The 21,183-nt window shown below is 39.7% G+C and overlaps 2 protein-coding genes across 2 annotated transcripts in view; one reads left to right on the forward strand and one right to left on the reverse strand.

Moving 5' to 3' along the window:
- Nucleotides 1-13,342: 13,342 nt before the first annotated feature.
- Nucleotides 13,343-20,540, forward strand: PDCD-5 (programmed cell death 5). Its single transcript, XM_080275765.1, has 4 exons — nucleotides 13,343-13,479; nucleotides 15,208-15,304; nucleotides 15,931-16,094; nucleotides 17,271-20,540. Exons 1-4 carry the CDS (start codon nucleotides 13,414-13,416, stop codon nucleotides 17,313-17,315), a joined length of 372 nt encoding a protein of 123 aa, XP_080131891.1. The 5' UTR covers nucleotides 13,343-13,413; the 3' UTR covers nucleotides 17,316-20,540.
- LOC145404137 (putative ATP-dependent RNA helicase DHX35) overlaps nucleotides 17,240-21,183 on the reverse strand; it is a 48,616-nt gene continuing 44,672 nt past the window's right edge. Inside the window, exon 15 of the mRNA XM_080275764.1 lies at nucleotides 17,240-17,374. The gene's annotated coding sequence lies outside the window, so the exon portion shown is untranslated. The remainder of the gene's footprint in view (nucleotides 17,375-21,183) is intronic.

Below are 21,183 nucleotides of genomic sequence, written 5' to 3' on the forward strand. Positions count from 1 at the left end.
GTAATTCTCTCTCTCTCTCTCTCTCTGTGAAAGGGATTAAGGTACGTAAACAACATAAGGCCAATAGGAAACGGGTCCACCATTCAAGGCTTCTGAGCTCATTTTTACTCACCTTATAAATTAAAGATGCTTCGAGGAGACATGAGGATCTGGAATGGGTGGGAAAACAGATTAAAATTCAGACGTACAGGGTGGAAGTGTGGATGATGAGAGAGAGAGGGGGGGCTGATGGAAAGAAAAGTTATATGAATTAGAAATATTGGATAATGGACAAAAGTATTCTAAAATGAGAGACAGACACTGATAGACATAAACAGATAGTTAGATAGATAGACAGATATACATACCCAGATTTCTATCCAAACTGCGTACTGACCTGATTTTTAAATAGTTTCAGTCTCATATATTTCATCTTAAAGGGTTCTTTTTTTATATATTATTGTCTCACCTAGTTATAATTTATTCTCTCTCTCTCTCTCTCTCTCTTCCCGTAGTCACTGTAGTATCCTAACGCGGCCTAATTGGAGAGGAAGGAAACGGATGAGAGGATGAGAGGGGAGGGAGGGGGTCTAAAAATGATAAAGGGTAAGGTACAGAGAGAGAAAAAGAGAGAGAGAGAGAGAGATCCAAGTCTCCACAGATAGGGAGGCAAAGACCTATTCCGAGGGAGGGGGAGGCTACTGGTGCAGAGTGCATTAAATAATCCAAAATTTCAAACAGGGGAAGGGGACAAGGGAATGACGGGGGGACCTGACTCAAAAGGCCCCAACCCCCTACCTACAACACTGACGAGAGAATATCATCGTACTGAATGAAGGTGGTAAACTAACAAAAACAAACTGAATGGGGCTTAAACTAACAGAAAGCATAAAGGCCATTCCCCCACGTATCTAATCAGCACTATCACTGTCACTTCTACTTAGACTACTGCAGGGCAAAGATCTCAACAACACGCTCTCTTTACCTCACCCTGGACTCTCACCTCACAAGCATAACCAAAATACACTGTTATCAGACTTTTCATATTGTTTTTTTTTTTTTCAGTCTCCTTTCTTCGTCTTCTGAAAAATTCTCCTTCTCTGGGCTTAACGTTATCTATTGGCAGTAACAGTTTTACTTTTGCTAGCTATTTATTGCAAGTTAATTCCTCTAACTTAGTTTTGTTCTTCCTGTCTCTACGGCTTGATTTATTCCGAAACGCCTTATCCACTGCGCGCGCGCAAATACACACGCGCACACATTAACAGCTGTTATAACCTAGGTCAAGAGAAACCTAGGTTATAACCATACCCTTACAACTGAGAGTACTCAGGCATAGCCAAACTCCAAATTTTATTGCACAATTTTGAACTAAAAATGTGGTTGCCTCGCATTTCAGTATACCTTCCCTTAGAAAAAAATAAATAAATAAACTGTGAGGGGGATGGTGTACCTATGCAACCTCTAAATTTTCGAGTCATTAATGAAACAAAAGTTTAAATGTCATCAGTGTGCACGCCACAATACACAGCACATTCAGCAACATGGCATGACCAAACAAATTACTGCACGGAACACCTTATCTGTTTCACAATATATATATTCAATGTATGACAGCTTCTGGAAAAATATACAGGAAGGAAGACAGAGCTGTATTATTCTTTTTCAGAGTGTGATCTCAAGGATAAAGGACTGAACAAAAAGGCTGCTAGAGATCAGGCAACACAGACAGCTGCCATTACATTATGAATGCTGATGCATGCAAGCATGTTGTAGTCTTTATAAATAAAGGTAGGTACGATATTACAGAAATGGGGGTTGCCTACACCACTCCAGTCTTGTTCTACGACTACCGGGTATAAATGTCAGTTAAACATTATCATAAATCAGGGCAACTCTAGTACTATATTATAGCTCATGCTACATTATTATTACGGTATGTACCTGAGTAAGAAGAGGAGCCTCAAAGAGAGAATACTGGTATCGGTACCGTAAAAAAAAAAAAAAAAAAAAATCCATTCCAGTTAACAGCAGATGATTTTATTCAGTTACCACAGATATATTCAAATCACTGAGAATAAAGCACAGTTTTTGCTCTAACTCAAAACTCTACCACAAGACCATCAGACATATAAGCTAACACAGCAAAACTCTCAATGAACAAGGAAGTATTAATCATTCGGTGAGCTGGAGGAATGTGCTCCATTTAGTGCCCCTAAGTTGCTTGTATCTTTGTTCCTACGTAGCTAATGAACCAACTCTTACTTTCAATTAAAAGTTGTTACAGGTTTACTAAACAGCTGCTTTGAAATCAAGTATGTCACTTGGTGTATACAGTATACGTAACTCCTCAACCACGAGCCAAAGGACTGTGCACCACAGTTTCCTGAATTCAAGGACGCCCTTTGCTTACGACCTACCTAAGCAGACATTTCGTGAGGGCTGCCTGTATCACAAATTACCTCCCCCTGACTTTACGTAATTATTTGGCAGACAATATGGCCCTGGGATATGCGGCCCTCCAGACATAATGACAGAGTATTTACATTGGCAAGCAGTGACTAAATCCAGTTCTGTTGACATAAGCACAGGGGTGGCCAGCCAACATTCCCAGACCACTCAGCTAAGGCAGATTAGGCCTTCACTCTTGTGGCTTTATGGATTACTAACAGCGGTAGCCGGCATTGCCCGGGATAAAAAGGCGAACATTCTAATGCTATCCTATTATTTTGTTCTAGTTTAATCTTTCTTTTTACTCCAGAAAGACCATATACCTCTTATGCTTTTGATGAGGGATTATAAGAGGTCCAGGAACTTTCTGTTTCAGCTTTCGCAGACTAACGCACAGTACCGTACCGTATTTGTGCGCACTTGTTTACTATTACCGGTAACCTTAAAATGACCTCGGTGGTCAACCTCACATAGCCTATGTCCGAAATGGAGGTCAAGTGAGACTCCATGCCAAAAATTGGGCTGCTGGGTCCAGTTGTTCAAGTGTATTACCGGTGACCTCAAATGACCTCGGAGGTCAACCTCATATAGCCTATGTCCGAAATGGAGGTCATGTGAGTCTCCATGCCAAAAACTGGTCTGCAGGGGTACCCGCAGTTGCCCAGGCCGAAAAGACAAACTGGTGACCTCAAATGACCCAGATCTGAATTTTGACCCCCCCAAAAAAACCATCCTTTGGTCACCCTGATTCAGAATATGTATGAGTCTGGCCCTTGGTTTGGGCATGACTGAAGGACAAACAAACAAACAACGTGGCTCTTCCATATACCGTATACAGATTGTCACACCAACACATGTACTGTAGCTTTCCTGTGTATAGCCTAATACTGCAAAGTACAACTATTTTCATTCTTTCAACACAGGGACATCATCTGCACTGTACTAGATGCATTTACATTATTTTGGTTAATATTACACATTACAGCTCCCCTCATAGGAATTCTAGCAAAGAGATGAAACTAGCCAGACCGGTATAAAATTAATCAACCCTTTTAATGTATGGACACACACAGGCCAGGCACTTTATTTACACTAACTCCAAACACCCTTAGTCACCTGAGAGAAATCACAGCAGAAAAAAAAAAAAAAAAAAAAGTGGTGTGGGGGAGGATGGAGCCAAGACTATCAATGGCCCATGGGTCAATGGATGTATGGTCTATAAACTGGACACCTGTTTAATACTCAGCAGCTTCTATTTCTTAATTACCTATTACTAGATCCCACCAAACTTAACCATTTAATAAACAGTAGATGGATTTGTATGACTGGGATGATGAAAAAAATCAAAGGTACTGTATGTCAGCATCATTTTGACCTCTTTTTCCAAAATAAGGATGGGTGAGGCCAAAGGTAAGTAAATGAAGTAAAATTATAAACATTCACTGCCACTCCCATTCTGTCCCCTTTGGAGCATACTAGTACAGCCTGAAGGCAAGGCTACCACAGTCAAGAACAGTTAAGGCAAGATGAGTACCGGTACTTTTACACCAAGTTTAGGTATGCTACTGTTCCTGCCCAAATTGTAAATAATATTAATGGTAATAATAATAATGATACATGGTAATATTTTCCGGTAAGAGACGAAGTGCGTGTGGGAGGAGAGCATGAAGTTGGATGCTTGAAGGTACTGTACAGGATACCGTATACACATGAACTGTAGATGGTACAGACGTCTCCCAAATAACAAAACTCGTCCACACACTCAAGAGACTCACCGCAAGTTCAATCCTTTCATGCCTGGTCTCCCCGACACACATGAAATCAGCATTATCTCGCAGTCTACCTCTAATATCACTAGCTACATCTCTTACGTACCCACTTATCACTGACACTGCACAAGATGGAATTACGGTACCTCCCACGCCCTTGCGGCAAATCGCACATGGCTACTCTCCCACTTCTTTGACACTACAATACTGCCACCAGCCCTACATGTATATCATTACCTATGTTTTATCTGCATATACTCTTAAGCACTTTTGCACCATACCATCTCTCCACTTCCTAAATCTTTCCTCCGCCTCCCTTTCATTCTCTGCAATCAACACCAATTCATCAGCATGCATCTCCCAAAGGAGTCCATTTCTGAAGTCCGGTGAGAAGGCTTCAAGTACCATGATAAATAACAAGGGGCTCAAGACTGACACCTGATGCACACCAACATTCACGGAAAACTCATCACTCAAATCTCCATTCACTCTTAACTGGGTGCGAGCACCCACATACATGGGCATAACCACCCTAACCAGCCACTCCTCCATGCCAAGCTTTCTCATTGCCCACTTTACCACCTCTCTAGGAACTCTATCAAAGGCCTTCTCCATATCATCAAAAACAAAGTACAGTTCCCTTTTCCTTCCTATATATTTTCCTGCAGCTGTCGAACAATGAAAATGGCATCAGTGGTCCCTCTGCCTGGCATAAACCATAAAATATTCACTCTTTCTCTATTCACACCTTCATTATCTGGTCTAAAAGCATTATGCCTATATAATTTCCTCTTTCCAGGGCATCACCCTTCCCCTTGCACACATTTACGATTACATTCTTCAGCCATTCATCTGGGACAACACACTCATATACATCGGCAATCGTATTAGTGGTAGGTGGTGGCGACCATCATCCACTCACTTGATGCAGTGGTGCTTACTTCTTAGCCTTGATCATTCTTTTTCTGTGTCTGTCCTCCTCTCATCCTATTTTTTCCATCTTACCTGTCTCTTCTTATTGTTTTTCTTTCCTTTACGGGTGGCTTTACATTGAGTGACAAGCCAAATGGTTTCCTGTAAGCCAAGAAACCATTTACAACGCTGGGTGGTAACCATATAACCAAACCATACGTGCTCCCTACGTGTCAACAAGTGGGCTGGTGGAGGGTTAGTGCCCCTCCCCGTAAAACAAATAACTCAAAGTCAAACGGACACCCCTTACGGGATTATGGCGTCTAGCAATAGACAGACAGATAGTATTTATTAGATCAGTGACTAACCTCACTCTTGTATCTCCTGAGGCTTTCAACATTTCAGCAGTCAACCCAGACACACCTGCTGCCTTCCCCACCTGCATCCTGCTTACTGCCCCACTCACAGCAGCAGCATCAATTAAAGTCCAAGGGCCACACACTGGATCTGCAGCCACCAAACTTTCCCTGTCCCAGTCAAACTCCTCATTCAACAACCGACTGTAATGCTCTCTCCACGCGTCTTTAATATCCCCACTGTTCACCACTACAATTCCTTCATCATTCTTCACACACTGCTCACCTATTTTCCTTCTTCATCTGAATTGCCACCATAAATATCATATTCTTCCTTTCCACATGATTTAGGTTATCAAGTAAAAGTCTCTGTGACTAAGACTTCGACCTGTAAACCTCTCTTCTAGCCCTACGCTTGGCAGTCAAGAGTTCCTCACTGTTACGACCCTTCTTCCATTCCCGGAAAAGCCTTCTTTTCTCCTTGGGTTAACTGCAGCTTCTACACCCTCATCCCACCACCAAGTTACTTTATGCCTTAGTAGGCCTTTCATAACCTTGCATGCACATACACCTTTTGGGCTCCACCAATGATGGAGGACACTGACACACACAAACGCTGCCAATAAAACACTTTCACTATCAACTGCATCACTCTTCCTACAGACACCCCTTCCTCATTTGTCCTTGGCATGGGGAAGAGTTACATCTGGCTGCCATTTTCCCTCTGAGGTGAAGGACCAGTCTGACAGTGGACCTATTATGAATTGATACTGATATAGCAACACACGTATGATACACATTATATCATAGTGCAAATCATCATCATTTCTGACACCATGATTCCTCCTGGGAACCCCTGAACAGGGGATGGCTGATAGCCCAAAACAGAATCACACACACACACACACACACACATTCCCTCTCTCTCAAATACCTGTAGCTACTCCTCTTCACTTTCTTTCACCAGTATATTGCTCCCCTCTTTTCTTCTATATAAATAAATATTCAAAAGAAATGGAGAAAAACATTACCATCAGATGTCTGTGGATGTGTGTACAGAATTAGGGAAAGGTGGTTTGTACGATTACAGCTAAAACAATACTGGGAATGAATTAGAATAAACCCAAGAGGATATTTTATGGAAGCTGCCACAGGTAACATGTCTACAGTATACTTTCCTGATGCTGTTTTGCGAGCACAAAGTGACGTGCAGCTTCAAAGGGCATGAGGGAATCTGAGAGGGTACTGGTAGGCCATGCCTGTTAGCCTAATAAAACTAAGTGAAAGCAAACAGGGCCAAGGTCACTGACATTGACGGCAGGTAGCACGAAGAGGTACATTTATTAACATACTGTACTGGTGGTCTTTTGGTCTGTGACAACTGTTAGGGTGAGTCATATATACACTTGTTTGATTTTTTTTTTTTTTTTTTTTTTTAATAAAGTGCTATACTGTAATGCTGGTCCTCTTCCATATCCTGGACTGCAGTACCAGTAGGCTGGTTTAGTATCTCAGACCTCTAAACCTCAGAAGGGATCGCATTATTTGGGAGCAGGCCATTATTGTATGAATTATTTTTCTTTTGTTTATACCACAGCCTACTATGCAACAGTGTCAGATAATAAAATCGAATGTAGAATTCAGGAGGGTAGAAGGTTAGACAGGTTAAACGGTGAGACATAAGGGTGTTGTGCACTTTGTGTGAGCCTACAGAAGGGTGAAAAGGAAAGTGAAATTAAGGAGAGGTCACTGCAAGGGAGAGGTGACTGGAGAAATCAGCCGCATTATGAAAGGTCAGACAGTCTGCCAAGAAGAAAACAGTGAGTTATACTGTGTGGCTTTCACTAATCTCCTGTGAATGACACCTGGCCAGTGAGTAGGGACTGCCAACCACATACAGTAGCTGAACTTAAATGAAGATGGTATCAAGTGGCTAAAAAGAAAAACGATATAAAGATACCAGTACAAATACCTTAGGGAGGTATGGATATGATTAATAAAACAGTCAAGTACTGTACGGTACATAAGAATGGAGTCAGGAAGGCAAGATGATGGACATTGATGAGAGACAGGTGAGCCTCCCTTGGCCTAAACATTAAATCACTGGCCATAGTAACATCAATCAACTCACTGAAAAAAGCAAAAACAACACATGTTAAAGAAAGACATTGACTGCTGGAACAATTCTCTGATCATCCATCATTTTTTATATGGTATTTACCAGTTGCTGGTACAGTCAGGGACAAAAGTTTGCCTACAGTACTACAATATTCCACTGTGTCTGCTACACAAAAAAGGTATAACTGTCTCTGATCGCTGACACATACCGTACTGTGTTAGAGAAGTTCATCTACGAACAGAAAAACACCAAGCATAATTCCATTTAGGAATATCAGATAGCAGGGAAAAGTACCAGCAACGAAGCAGATGTGGTAAAATACTATGGTAAAATACTAAGCAAACTCTTGACTACAACTGTACCTTACAGTACTTTATTTCCATACAAAATTTGTGCTGATAATGGAATACAGTACATACAGTAACCTTTCAGCTGACAAAATCATCAATCAGGGTATCAGTACCAAACTTAAGTGTAGAAGTTAGCAATGGTATCCTACAGAAACTGGGGGCCATTTCATTAAATCAAATTTTTGCCATCTCCTGACTACTAGAGTTTGCTTATGACAGACTTTTCAAATTGAATGGGTTAGATATAGCACTAATAAATCTCTTTACTAGGCTATAAGAGACCACTCCAAGTTAAATAAACTGTCAGGTAGCCGCAATAAAGAGTCACCCCTGGATTTGAGGATGTTAACACTTTCATTAGCTACGGTACAGTAAATTATATGCAATGTGTCACCCACACTGCTCATAGTCAGCCATTAATATACCAAACGGTAAGTCAGCGGTGTTAAGAAAAATCACATTTTCATACAACTGGTACTGTACTGTAGACTACAGGAAATAGGCAAATCTGTTTTAAAGGAAGCAATGGCACTTTATTATGGCATCATCTGTGTTTTTCAATGAACTTTGGGGAAAAAAAAAAAAAAAAAAAAAAAAAAATGTAGGGGGGGGGGGCTTACTGTAATACTGGGTGTGCTGCTGTGTGTACATTAGCCTACATCTACAGTACACATGCAGTGTGGATTTAAACCTGCTCTAGATTCCTGTATTAGTCCATTCAATCCAATGGTCTATTCTAGTTTATTCTTATCTACCCTATGCAGTTTTCCTCAGTCATATTGAAGGGGTCAGTCATACCGAAGGGGTTATTAAAGGGTGCCAAATAACTACCCTGTCAAGTTCTAAAAATCTCTTGTAAGCTTTATGAGCTAAAATCATCTGACAATATCAAAACAGAAAATATGTCAGCTAACTGATGGCTAAAAAATGGTAACCTCTGATCCGATACTAACCCTTTTGAGCTGTAGCAGCCCATCAGTTGTGCTAACAGTGTCCAAAGCACTAAACGAAGGGTGTATGACTTGCCTAAGTCCCTGACAGCGTGCACTTCATGACAAAAACCATGTGCTTCTTGACCCTTTTCAAAATACAGTAAAACCTCGATATAATGGACTTCAATTGACCGGAATTCGCTTTTATCGGACTTGAGGAGCTACCGGACTAAATTCCTATATATCGGAAAAAGTCTGATAAAGCCAGAAGCAGTCTGGACTGCCTGACCCCTTCAGCTATGTTCACCACAATAAGGTAAATAAAAGACATGTGTATCAGTGTACAGTACAGTATTATTGTATATATTATACCATTTGATTAATGTAGTGAAGTTATAACACAGTACAGTACCGTAATGGTAGTCAAAACAGCTTAAAAATCATTCATGTGATCCGGACTAATGTCTGATAGGCTATATAGGAAAAAGTCCGGATTAACAGGGGGAAGTCCAGATGTCACTTTTATCGGAATTTTGCATTTTTCGGAATGGTTTGGGCCCCAATTGGTCCATTATAGTGAGGTCTTACTGTAATCTTTTAAGTTTTGTTTATCTCCACACAGTTTTGTTTGGCTTAATACATACTGAACATAGGGGATTCAGTAATTTTGCCACTAGGGGCTCTTAAAAGTATCTAAAAAAAAAAAAAAAAAAAAAAAAAAAGTCAATATGGCATATAAAGAGTTAGGTACCAGGTATCTGAATCAACGCACCCACTTCACATGACCAACTGGCATCTTTGACCTCCACACCACCTTATGCCAAATACAATACTGTACCTCCAGTATCATTCCCCTTTAGAAATAGCTATCATAGGCAACCCCTTCAGAAGATCCCCCTTTCTCCTAGCACTGTATATGGGTTCGGCCTAGTTGCCGTTGTTGTTGCTGTGACCCAAACCTCATGTGAAAGTAAAGCCAGTACTGCAGGAAGATGGCCACTTTAACCAGCCACTCCCAGAGTTCATTTAAGTTGATGGACTGTCTGTGCTGTGATAATGAGGTACATGAGGTGAATAACTGTGTTGTGGTGTGGGGGGGTTGCACTCCATTGGGGACATACTGGAGTGTCTGTGAGAAGTTTTCTGTGCTGGCACTTAAGTAGGGAAGGGTGGCCCCATTGCAGTCTGTTTAGGTGCACTCTTGTCACTCTCAGAAAGGCAGTTTCTGAGGGAAATCTGTTTCTTTTTTTTTGGGGGGGGAGGAAATAGTGTAACAAAGTTACATGGTTGGGAGGGATCCTAGAGTGATACAAAGCATTATGTGTCATATCTTTCATGTTCATATGATCCTTGTGAATCCTGTTTGTTTTATGTTATCTGAAATTTGACCATGTTTGTGGTTGCTAAAGTGGGGTTCCAGACAGGATATGTATAATTCACCATCATGTGAATGATCTGTTTGTAGTGTTTTCAGATACCGGTATTCCTTCTACTGCCCAAAGGTGGTGGCTGTGAATGTTTTTAAGGCATCGGGTTTAAGAAATGTCCTTGAATTGCTGTTGCTTGTATGAAAACCATGTGAATTTCCAAAGCAATTCCCAGAATTTTGAGATATTCTTCCAATGAATGACTGGCTGAAGGAGGAAGTCTGAGGGTGTGTCTGAGATTTGTGTCTGCCTGGAACAAGGACAGATTTGGTTGGTGAAGTACAGTATGGTGCCACAGATATTATGTTTGGTCTTAACCAATGTGCTAGGGAGGACAAGCACTGCTGGAAGTGGCCTGCTGGTTGTTGAGTTTTGGAGTGTTGTGAAATCACCGCTGTCATTACCATGGGCAAATACAGCTACCAGTACTACAGGAAGGGGGCAATGGTCAATCATGAAGAAAAAGGTTGAAAAGTGTAGGTGAAATGACCAACACCTGTGGAACACCACAGGATGATATTCTGAATTTCCATTTGATACTGGTAAAGTTCTTGGCTCTGTTTGCCTGAGAGAAGTTGGTCTGCCAGTTATTGTCATACTGTGAAGGCTCTGTCTTCTTACAGCTAGAAAATTCCCCAGGTGAGTAAAGCTGCATGAAGGGGCAAAGTGTAAGACAACTCAAAGGAAGGAAAATTAAAGTAGCAAAAATGTCATCATAATGAAAGAAATTACCTGTAATTATAAAATAAAACTATAACCAGCCTAACCTTATCTAGGCTATATATTTTTTAAAAATGTCTGCCTGACTCTGCGTGTGTCTGTCCACTATGATAATTAAAGGGGAACTATCTTGAGGGCTCTAAAGGATAACCTTTAACTGGGAAGTTATCTGATTTAAAGTTCGTGGTGACCCTGATGGCCAAAATTACTACGGTATGGTACGAATTGTGTCAACATGGCAGGGATTGAAGGGAAATTACCATAGAGTTTTCACACTTTTCCTCCAACCATATCAATATTATAAAGCATCAGGTGGGTGGGCAGGGCAGGTGTGGTGGGACAGGGTGGGGCAGTATGGGTGAGTGGGTGTTGGATGAGCAGTGTAGGGGGGTGTATGAGTTGGTGGTTAGTGCAAAAAATAGTTCCATGAGGAAAAGGTGCATGAGGGTGGGTTGGTTGTGGGAAAATAGGTCCATGGTGAATATATCTCTAAGGAAATGGGCCAAAGAACATAATATGTCCAATGAATAAAATGAACCCCTGGGAGTCATCTCCCTACAGGGGTGGCCCCCTAGCATCCAAGGCAATGCATACATGCATTGTTTTTCCTCAGGCAATGCTGGATTCCCTGCTAGTAGATGAATAAATGATAGGCTATGATCCCACAATCACCATGTTAAAGTTAAGAGGTGCATGACTGACTAGCACTGCTGGCTCCTCAGCTGCACATGCTTGGCCTGATTAGTTTTCCAAATGACACGGCAATATCTAGTCCCATTCAGTATTTGGAGACACCTGGATATTTTCTAGCTAAAACCACAGACTGATCAGATGCAGGAATCTTCTCCTAGTGAATGGGTTGTTAATAACAAATAGTGGTAAAGTTTTTTTTTTTCAGTTATATTCATTACAGTACTTAAAAATAAAAGGAAATGTTAGGTATTGCAAAAAAAAAAAAAAAAAAAAAATCATAATAATAATAAATATAAAACATCCAATGTGGACAAAGTTCTTCAGGTCATTGCATTAGTTTGGCTTGCACATTAAACAAAAACATTCCAGTAAGGGTATATAACCCCTTTACAATGGACACCAGTCATTTATAAGTCACTAAGCATCATCTGGACGATGTACATCTATCGGCTTATTGCTCAAGCTAACCTCTGTCACTTGTCAAAAGACGGTATACGGTATGCAACAATGAATGGGAAAAACCTCGTCTACTTGAACCACAACAAAAACACCTCAGTTCTAAATAGTTGGTAAGAGTAATATTCACCAACATTACAAACCATGATTACCCAAAACTAAGATACTCATAATATCTAAAAGGCCAAAATTTATTACAAGGTATCCGAGTTGGACGACGGAACATGACACACAAGCCGAACATCCACTGTGTTTATAACATTTAATAGGATATATTTTCTCGAATTACCTCACATCTACAGCTCATTTTGAGGATAGAGAGCCTGCTTGTGAACTAAAAACCCACCTGAAGGCTGGAAACAAAGCCTAGTACATTCTTTGGCAATAATCCACTCAAGATTTCACATTTTCCACACAAGGGAGTGCACATCACCCTCCCTACACAACATCCTACTTGAAACTGAGCCCCCGCGCAGCTCCCCCGCGCATCTCTTGTAAGCTTTGATCCATTCCATTTAGTAGTAGTTTTGACAGTCCATGAATACACTTGTCGATAGTCGTGCGTCTTTAAAGGTGCCAATGGCTGATGGGCATGTACTGTAGTAATTAACAATACTATGTATCCACTCATAAAATACGTGTTAACATTCACGGGACCAGAGTTTATACCTCTAAAATCCTCTCACAATATTGGTGCAAATTCACTTCAACTTTAATTTTTGTGTATGTGTTCAAGTGTTTCATTTACCAATACTGTATAACACCTGTCGTCATATAACATTCACAGATACTCACAGATGTATTCTGGAAGAGGACTATTCACTGGGCCTGTAACTCCAGCTCTAAATTTTCATTATTCTCTCCTTCTTGGTCCATGTGGTGGTCGAGGCGGTTCTGTTAGTTCCTGGTGCCTCCATATCCTGTCTAGTCGTGCCTCAAAAGCCACGAGATTTTCAGCATAATGATTATTATGACCAATGTAAAATGCCAGTTTATGATTATACAAATATGTATTATACAAGAAACTAATATAGAGAGGCAGAATTGTATATATTTTAAAAATTGTAGAAAACTGCACAATTGTTAAGAAAGATTATGATCTTTAAGGAGAAAATTTATAAATTGATGTAAAAAAAAACAGTGCTCAATGCTCATCGTTATCACAACAGACTCTAAGCGACTAAGGGAGTGAGTAGGACAACACGAGACAAATTGGTGTTTCCTCGGCTCTTCCTCCTGTTTATTCATCATGAGTGAGGATGATGATTTGGCTGCTATCAGAAGCAGAAGGATGCAGGAGCTCCAGGGACTACAGGTGGGCCTAAAGTATTGATATAAACCACAATGGGAACAACACCTACGGCATTCGTTCTCAACCTACTTAGGATGGGCGAAGGCCGAGGTTTTTTTTGCTTATAAGGACATACGGAGATGTATGATGGGTACCTACTGCGGCAGTCTGGTTCAGGAAGTTTTTTTTTTTTTTTTTCTACAACATTAAGGATTAGTAAACTTCCTCTTAGATGTGGAAATTTTACCCTGTTATTTAATAGCAAAGTTAATTATCACTTGATAGAGCTTTATGGCAGTTTAGCGCATTTTATTTCAATTTTTTTTTTTAAATTGCCCATATTTTCAGGGGAAGACATTGACTATTAATCTTTTTCTATGTATTTCCCAGTTTTTGTGTTTGCTTTCTCTTCCAGTGATGGAGTTGTAGTTAAACCTAATAAAGGTTAAATGATGCCTAGGTAGTTTAGATTTTGCCTAATGAAGGTTGAATTATGCCTAAATAGTTTAGATTTTGTCTGTTGAAAGTTGAATTATGCATAGGTAGTTTAGATTTTTCCTAATGAAGATTGAATTATGTCTAGGTACGGTAGTTTTGATTTTGCCTTGAGTATAAGTTCTGTTAGGTTATGGTGGGTTCTAGAAGGGATGCAAATTGACTGGGACTAGGCTATTGTTGGCCCACCCACATCATTGGCTGGGTTGGACTTTATAATGATTGTTAAAATGTTATGCAGTATTGATATACCAGGTAAGGTACTTATAGTTTAACCTGTAATGGTGCATGATACAGATTAACTTGCAAGTGTAGCTCTGCTGAGAGAGAAACAGACCAAGAGAGAGAGAGAGAAAACAGCTCGTAGTACTGTACTGTATTGGATTTTTTTCTTTTCCTATTTATGGGATTGAGGTGTCTGGCAGTAGGAGGATAGATAGATAATATATGGCCATGCCATGTTACAAGTTACTTGGGGGTGTAGCTAAGGTGTAAGAGAGGACCCGAATAGCTCAGTGGTAGCACTTGTGCTTCATAACCGTAGGATTGACGGTTCGAGCCTCCACCAGGGTAGCGTATTTCTGGCAAGAGATGTAGCAGTCTCCCCAAGGGTCTCTCTTCGCCCTGCAGAGCTATATGTCCATTAGTCCTAGCTTTGGAGACACCCTTTAATGTGTCAGGGGTGATAATGATGAAAAAGACCTTCCTGGTCTATTGTAATAATAATCTATTTATTAATATGAACAAAATCATTGGGATTCAGTAAAAGTAAACCAGTAAAATGCTGTGTAATAATAATAAATGAATAAAATGCAGTATGTCACCTAATTCAAGGAGTTAACACCAGTGGCTGTGAACTGTTAGTTTGCATACCACAAGTGTATTCAGCAACAAGGGAGGCATAATTTGTCATCATCATATTTTTCAGACATGGCAATGACAGAACTTGGACTTGCCTCTGTTCAAATATCAGTTTCAATCTATTTGCCTCCAAAGACACATTTAGGCATTTTATGTTGACTCACACCAGACTGTTTTATTCAGGTGGGAAAAACCTGGCAGTCAGGGGTATACTACCATACTGTACCATTTTACTGCAGTGGACACAGTTCAGCGGTGGCACTGTTATATTGTGACCAGTACCAGACACTGTAGCTCAGCTGTGAAAAATTCTAGGGAAGTTTGTTTGTTTTTTGCTCTCTTGCATTATGTTTCTAACATGTAAAATTTATTAACTTCAATTTTTTCCTCACATAGAGTCAGCAGCAGAAGCAGGAGGAGATGCAGCAGCAGCAGAAGCAGGCCATCAACAGCCTTCTGAATCAAGTGCTAGATCAACAGGCCCGAGCCAGGTGTATGTATCTACCTGTACTCTGTTTTGAGGTGTACTGAACAGTCTAAAGATTGTTTAAATTTAAAAACCCACAGCTACATTATCCAGTGGAGTTTGTCCATCAGAACATGTATGCAAGCTGACTGTTAAATACTGCAGATACTTAGTGTTTAATATTGTATACTGCAGAATTATGACACTGACTGATATAAATATGAGAAGTTGAGTCTTAGATATCTGGGAGCAGTGTTCTGCAAATGAGTGATGTGAGGTTACCCAGAGATGACTGCAGGAGAGACAAAGAACTGAAGAATTTGCAGTATACTGAAGGGTACCATGACATAATTTGAAAGTGAAGAGGACAGCAAGAAAGTGTGCTGCATCTGATACTCATTTGGGAGTGAAACTTGGGCAGTGAATGACATAGAAATAACCAGTTTCAGAGCACTGGGAGGCATAAGTAAGATAGTTCAGCTTACCTGATGGGGCAAGTGTTATAGGGTCCCAGCCATGGTTTTTTATCAGTCATCCCTCAATTAGTCCAACAAACCCTCTCTCCCACTTCACACACCATATCTTGGAGGGGGGATGATGACGGTGATGATAAGTTCAGTATCTGACAGTAACCCAGATTTTTCTTGCAACAGTAAACACGATCATGGTAGCCAAACCAGAGAAGGGACGACAGGTGGAGTCGGTAATTGTTCAGATGGCCACATCGGGCCAGATTATGGGGAAACTCTCAGAGAATGACCTGATTGGCCTGGTGGAGCGGGTCAATGCTCAGACACAGAAGACTACATCTGTTAAGGTAAAAATGGACTTGGTTTTCTTTTTATATATTTTAAACGTTTGAGTGATGAGTATTGTAAATGATTTATGGCCTGTGGTACTAGGCACATCAGTGATACTTCTGCATTTGAGTTTTCCTTTTATTATTACTGTAGTGTGAAATATGGTTTGGATGATGATATTCTGTACCTTGGAACTTGTAGTGTTCTATGCCTCTTCAAATACTGTTTAGTGATACCCAGTAGGCTGAGCCAGTCATGATTAATGATCAAATTCTTTTTTTTAGCTTAGGATTACTTAGGAAGTGGAATTTACTATCCCCCAAATTATATCGTCAACAGTGTTCTTACCCTATAATGGAATGGAAGGTTTCTTGTACAGTATTATACACTTTAGTTACTTTTTTGTACCAGTTCTTTCATTTGGTTTAGTGTTCATTATATGCTCAAAAAATATTGGTGCACACTCTAACATCTCAGAGAAGGCAATTGCTAAATGCCAGATGATTTTACTTGACTTGGGATGACCTGCATTCATGAGGATGCCATATATCACTTGCTTGACAAACCCTTGTCAGCACCGTTATTGAATGCACATTTAGATGATAATAGAATAGTCTTCTTGGAACATCACCAGCTATACTGATTATGTGGAATGTAAGGAGCTCTTCATGTGATTCCCCTCCCCCCCTCATGTAAACTATTTATTGACATTTAGTTAGTAGTTTGTGCCAATGATGGTGATTCAGATGTTGAATTTATTGTGTTCAGAATACTGTAATTGTCATAGAGTGGGTTTGATATATCATTAACCACTTATACCCATGTGACTATTTTTTTTTTCTCATGCTGACCTCAGACTGCAGTATATTGTTCTTAGATTATCATAGCTCTGTCTTTGTGAAGGGGTTAAGTGATCTACATTAACCTTTAGTCTTTGTGACATCTTAAATAATCTGTGGTATCATGAGTCAATTTCACATATTTTAATCTGTGGTATCATGAGTCAATTTCACATATTTCATACAAAACTCTTCACAGTGAAACAACTCCATAATTTAGGTGAAATAAGGCTGACTCATGGAAGCATGAAACACTAACAAAATGTGTGTAATTTATTTATTTACTATTTGCTGCATTAACTACCTGTACCAATCAGGTGACAGTCTAACAAAGTTTTCATTTACGTGTTGCAGTTTGACCGTCGACGTGCTGCCATAGATGATGACGATGACTGGTAAACAAGGTGACTTTCTGCACCCATCTCCATCTCCCACTGGCCAAGGAATGTTTCTTGCATCTGCAAATTACGCCTTCCATGAGCATAGCATGAAAATACAGTGGAGTTCCCAAAATCTGAATTCCAGACCTCCCAAAATAGCAGTTTTCCCCAAGAATGTTGAATGTAACTTTTATATATATAGAGAGAGAATACTGTATATTTACTGAAAGAAAAAATCCTGGTTTAGTTTCAAGGCTCACAGTTGCATTGGCAGTGCTGCTACAGTAGTCTACAGTCACTCAAGGAAGTCTAAGCTAGACCCCCCCCCCCCTTTTTTTTTTTAAGAACACAGGAAAGGAAAAAAAAAAAATCCATACATCAGATTACAGGTGTCCTCCATTCACAAAAAATCTGTAACAGTTGGACTCGAATGACATTAAGTTGAAGTTTGGGGGGAAACCACTCGGGGAAGCGAGTTCCAAAAAGATGCAGCTTAGGGAATAAAAGAATTCTGATAGGCAGAAGTTCTGCAATACGGCAGTGTGACAGTCCAGTCATGAGCACCACCATGAAAATGTGGTTCATTTCACCACTTTCTGTTCTGTGACTGTCCTCCTGGACAAGAAAAATTGTCACTTTACTGTTAAATTTTCACGCAAGAACCATAAGAACCATGACTGTGGAATAAATCAGAGCATAAGTACAGTGATTACTGAAGGGAATGCCAACCAGGTGAATGTCTACACATATGAGTGATGGTAATCATAGAGAAATTCAGTTTACCCCAAAAAATCATATTTCCAAAAGCCTATTGGTCCCAAACATTTTGGATTTGGGGAACTGCACTGTATAATTTAATGTAGACAACCAATACAAGTATTGTACAGCACGTACATCAAATATTTATTCTCTTAACCCATTACTGGGAGATGTTGAATATTAAGTATAATTACCAATACTTGCTCATAAAAAATTTGCAGCAATATCCCAAACAGATGAATACAGACATTAATGTATGCCATTAAGGAAAATGCTATGGATGCTGATTAAACCCTGGGTCCCACTCATTGTTTATTTATGCAGATTCTTTCACATGCCCCCTCATCTTAAAACCTGGCAGGGAAAACAGAAGTTTTAGGGGCCTTATCACAGTGAGTTTGGAACTGTACATTTCCTGATGCTAATTATCCATCTGATTCATCAGATATGTTTATGTGAAGCTACAAAATGTGGTGAAAGTTCTTGGTGTATCAGATTGAGGCAGGATTCCGGGGGTTTCAGTGATGAGTGAACGGAAGCAAGGCCCATTGAACTGGGCAATTTTAGGCTGTCTGGACACTGCTACTCCTCACCTTGCCTTAGGGTGGGAAAGGAGGTCCGGATGATGATGATGATGTATTTTAAGGTAAAAGTTATAACAAGAACTCCCTGTTTCCTCAGACCACATTCTGGCCAGTCTGTGTACCAGACATGATGAGTGTGACAGTGAGAAATGTTCTGCTCAGAAAGGGATATTCTTATTCCAGCATTCATCTCAACATATGGAACTGGACTATTTGTATCAGTGTATATCTGATTCATACCTCAGTGTGATGAAGCCCTTATTCTATGTGCTTCTTGTCTTCCATGCTACAGTCTTAACTGGATTGCATAGGCCTTTAAAAGAGTCCAGTTTGGTTTGTTTGTGTTACAGGCTTTTCCACATTCAAATGAATAAGCTGCTTTATCTACTGTAATATCTATACTATACTAACAGGTTTGTCCTTGTGTGTGCTTAGTGTGTAGCTTTTATACTTTCTCCAAAGTAGAATAAAAAAAATGTCCTGCCGTATCATATCTGAGTGTTAATTTTTAATATTAAAAATGAGTGTCTTAATTATGCAAACAACATTTCTTATTCCATAATGGTCAGTTGTTTATGAGTGAAATACAGTGTGTTTTAACTGCAGAGCTTATTTTTTCTGGTGAGAGACACTAGTTAATCATGATAAGATTTTTAACTGCTTGCTTAGCACTTGATGACTCTATCTTTGCAGTTCAGGTGGATTACGAAGTTCAGGTATCAGCTACAATGCCATAACAACAGTATGTAAACTTAGACAAACTTCAGCTAGGTTATTACAAACCATCAAGATACACTGCAACACTAATTAAAATTAAAACACGGCAAAGAGATCAGCGAAAACGGGCATTCAAACTGCTCAATTCTTTTAGGTTCCCAAGTAGAAAGACTGATAAGAATGCAGTGCTACCAATAATTTTGTGTTAGACTGTATTACAGTACATGAAGGAAAACAAAGATCATGACAAACACTTTACCAACATATCTTGGGGTTTTTTATCTGCTTAGGCTGGTTGTTTGGGCAGCTAACACATCTAACATGCCATTTCACTGTTTGCCAGAAATGACAGATGAATATGCTGTAGTAAAATATCTTCTGCAGTGTTATCTATAGTTCTGAGGGCATGACCAATTTGCTTTGTGCAAACAAGTGCGTATTTATTTTTCAGAAGCACTTAAAGATCCAGAAGGCTAACTTTCTCTTAAGTGAGAAGAAAAATGAGCATCATATTTACTTTTTTTTTTTTCTTTTAACTGCTGCACAATTTCAAAATTATCAGTGACATTCATTCATCACTAGGTTACATCCCTCAGTGAACTGTTTCCCTGTGTGGCCATGGCATAACCTCCAACCTGTCAAGTCTGCTCTGTGAGCAGATGGCCTTGGAATGTTACTATTAGTTTGTGCTTGTCATCAAGCACTAAGACTGAAAAGGCTGGAATCCCAACTTTTGTCTCAAATATTTATAGGTAACTGCCACATAATTTTTATGCATTTTCAAGTTCAGTATACATATATGCACAATCTCTTAAACAAGCTTTGGAAATACTGAAGTTGTGGCTATTTTATCACGCTGAATTTACAAAAACATTTTTAAATTAAAACCAAGTATTGATCATCAAGAAACATTTTCTAGTGTAGGATTAGGAAAGTTTTTGATCCTGTACTTTCGTCTTATATTTCAGACTGTACATTTTCATTTCATATTTTGATTCCAGCCATTACAGCTTCTTAGCGCAACACTGATTTACATGCCTGAAAGAGATATTACAGGGCTGATGTCTTACTGTGTGGAAGTGTAAACATGAGGTTCTTGTATGTGTGTATGTATGTGCAGCATAAAAAAAAATGTTGTTTTGTTTTATAAGAAATTATCTGTTAAGCTTGCTCTTAGGTCATAAAGCTACTTTTTAAACTACACTAGTCTTATTTCCCTTCACTTGTAACTAACACATCTTCATAGAAAAAAGGTACAATAGAGTCAATTTAAATGTAAAACTGGAGAAGCCATGTAAGGGATGGAAAAAGTATTTGATACTGAAGGAAAAACTTGTAGAAGGTTTTTTTCATGTTTGGTGTACAATGAAAGCTGTTGAATACTGTTGTGATTTTATGATGGCAGTGAACCATGTGTGGATGTCTAAATGAGTAGTTTAATATCTTTTGGAGAGAGACAATATACAATATAAAGTTGGGTGTAGATCCTGGGGAGGGGGGGGGGGATAAGGGAATTAATTCCCCCCTTAACTGGGCCAGGGAGTCTAAATATCCTACATAACTGTCCCCCCTACAAAGTTACATGCAGTTACTTTCTTCATCATTCAAAAAGCACTGCAATGGTAAGCATAAGAGAATATATGATTGGATGATGGATGGATATATCTATCTATCTATCATCCAATCCTACATTGCCCCATGAGAAGCGTAGGAGCCTGGGGCTTGGTAGTTGGACCCGACATTTAAGATGAGAGTGACCAGCCTCACTCATCCCTGAGTGGCATTACACGAGCAATCAACCACAACCACCCCTTGAATATAAACCTT

Source organism: Coenobita brevimanus, chromosome 62 (assembly GCF_032717465.1).
Source record: "Coenobita brevimanus isolate Jiangsu-jjx chromosome 62, ASM3271746v2, whole genome shotgun sequence".
NCBI classification, from domain to species: Eukaryota; Metazoa; Arthropoda; class Malacostraca; order Decapoda; family Coenobitidae; genus Coenobita; species Coenobita brevimanus.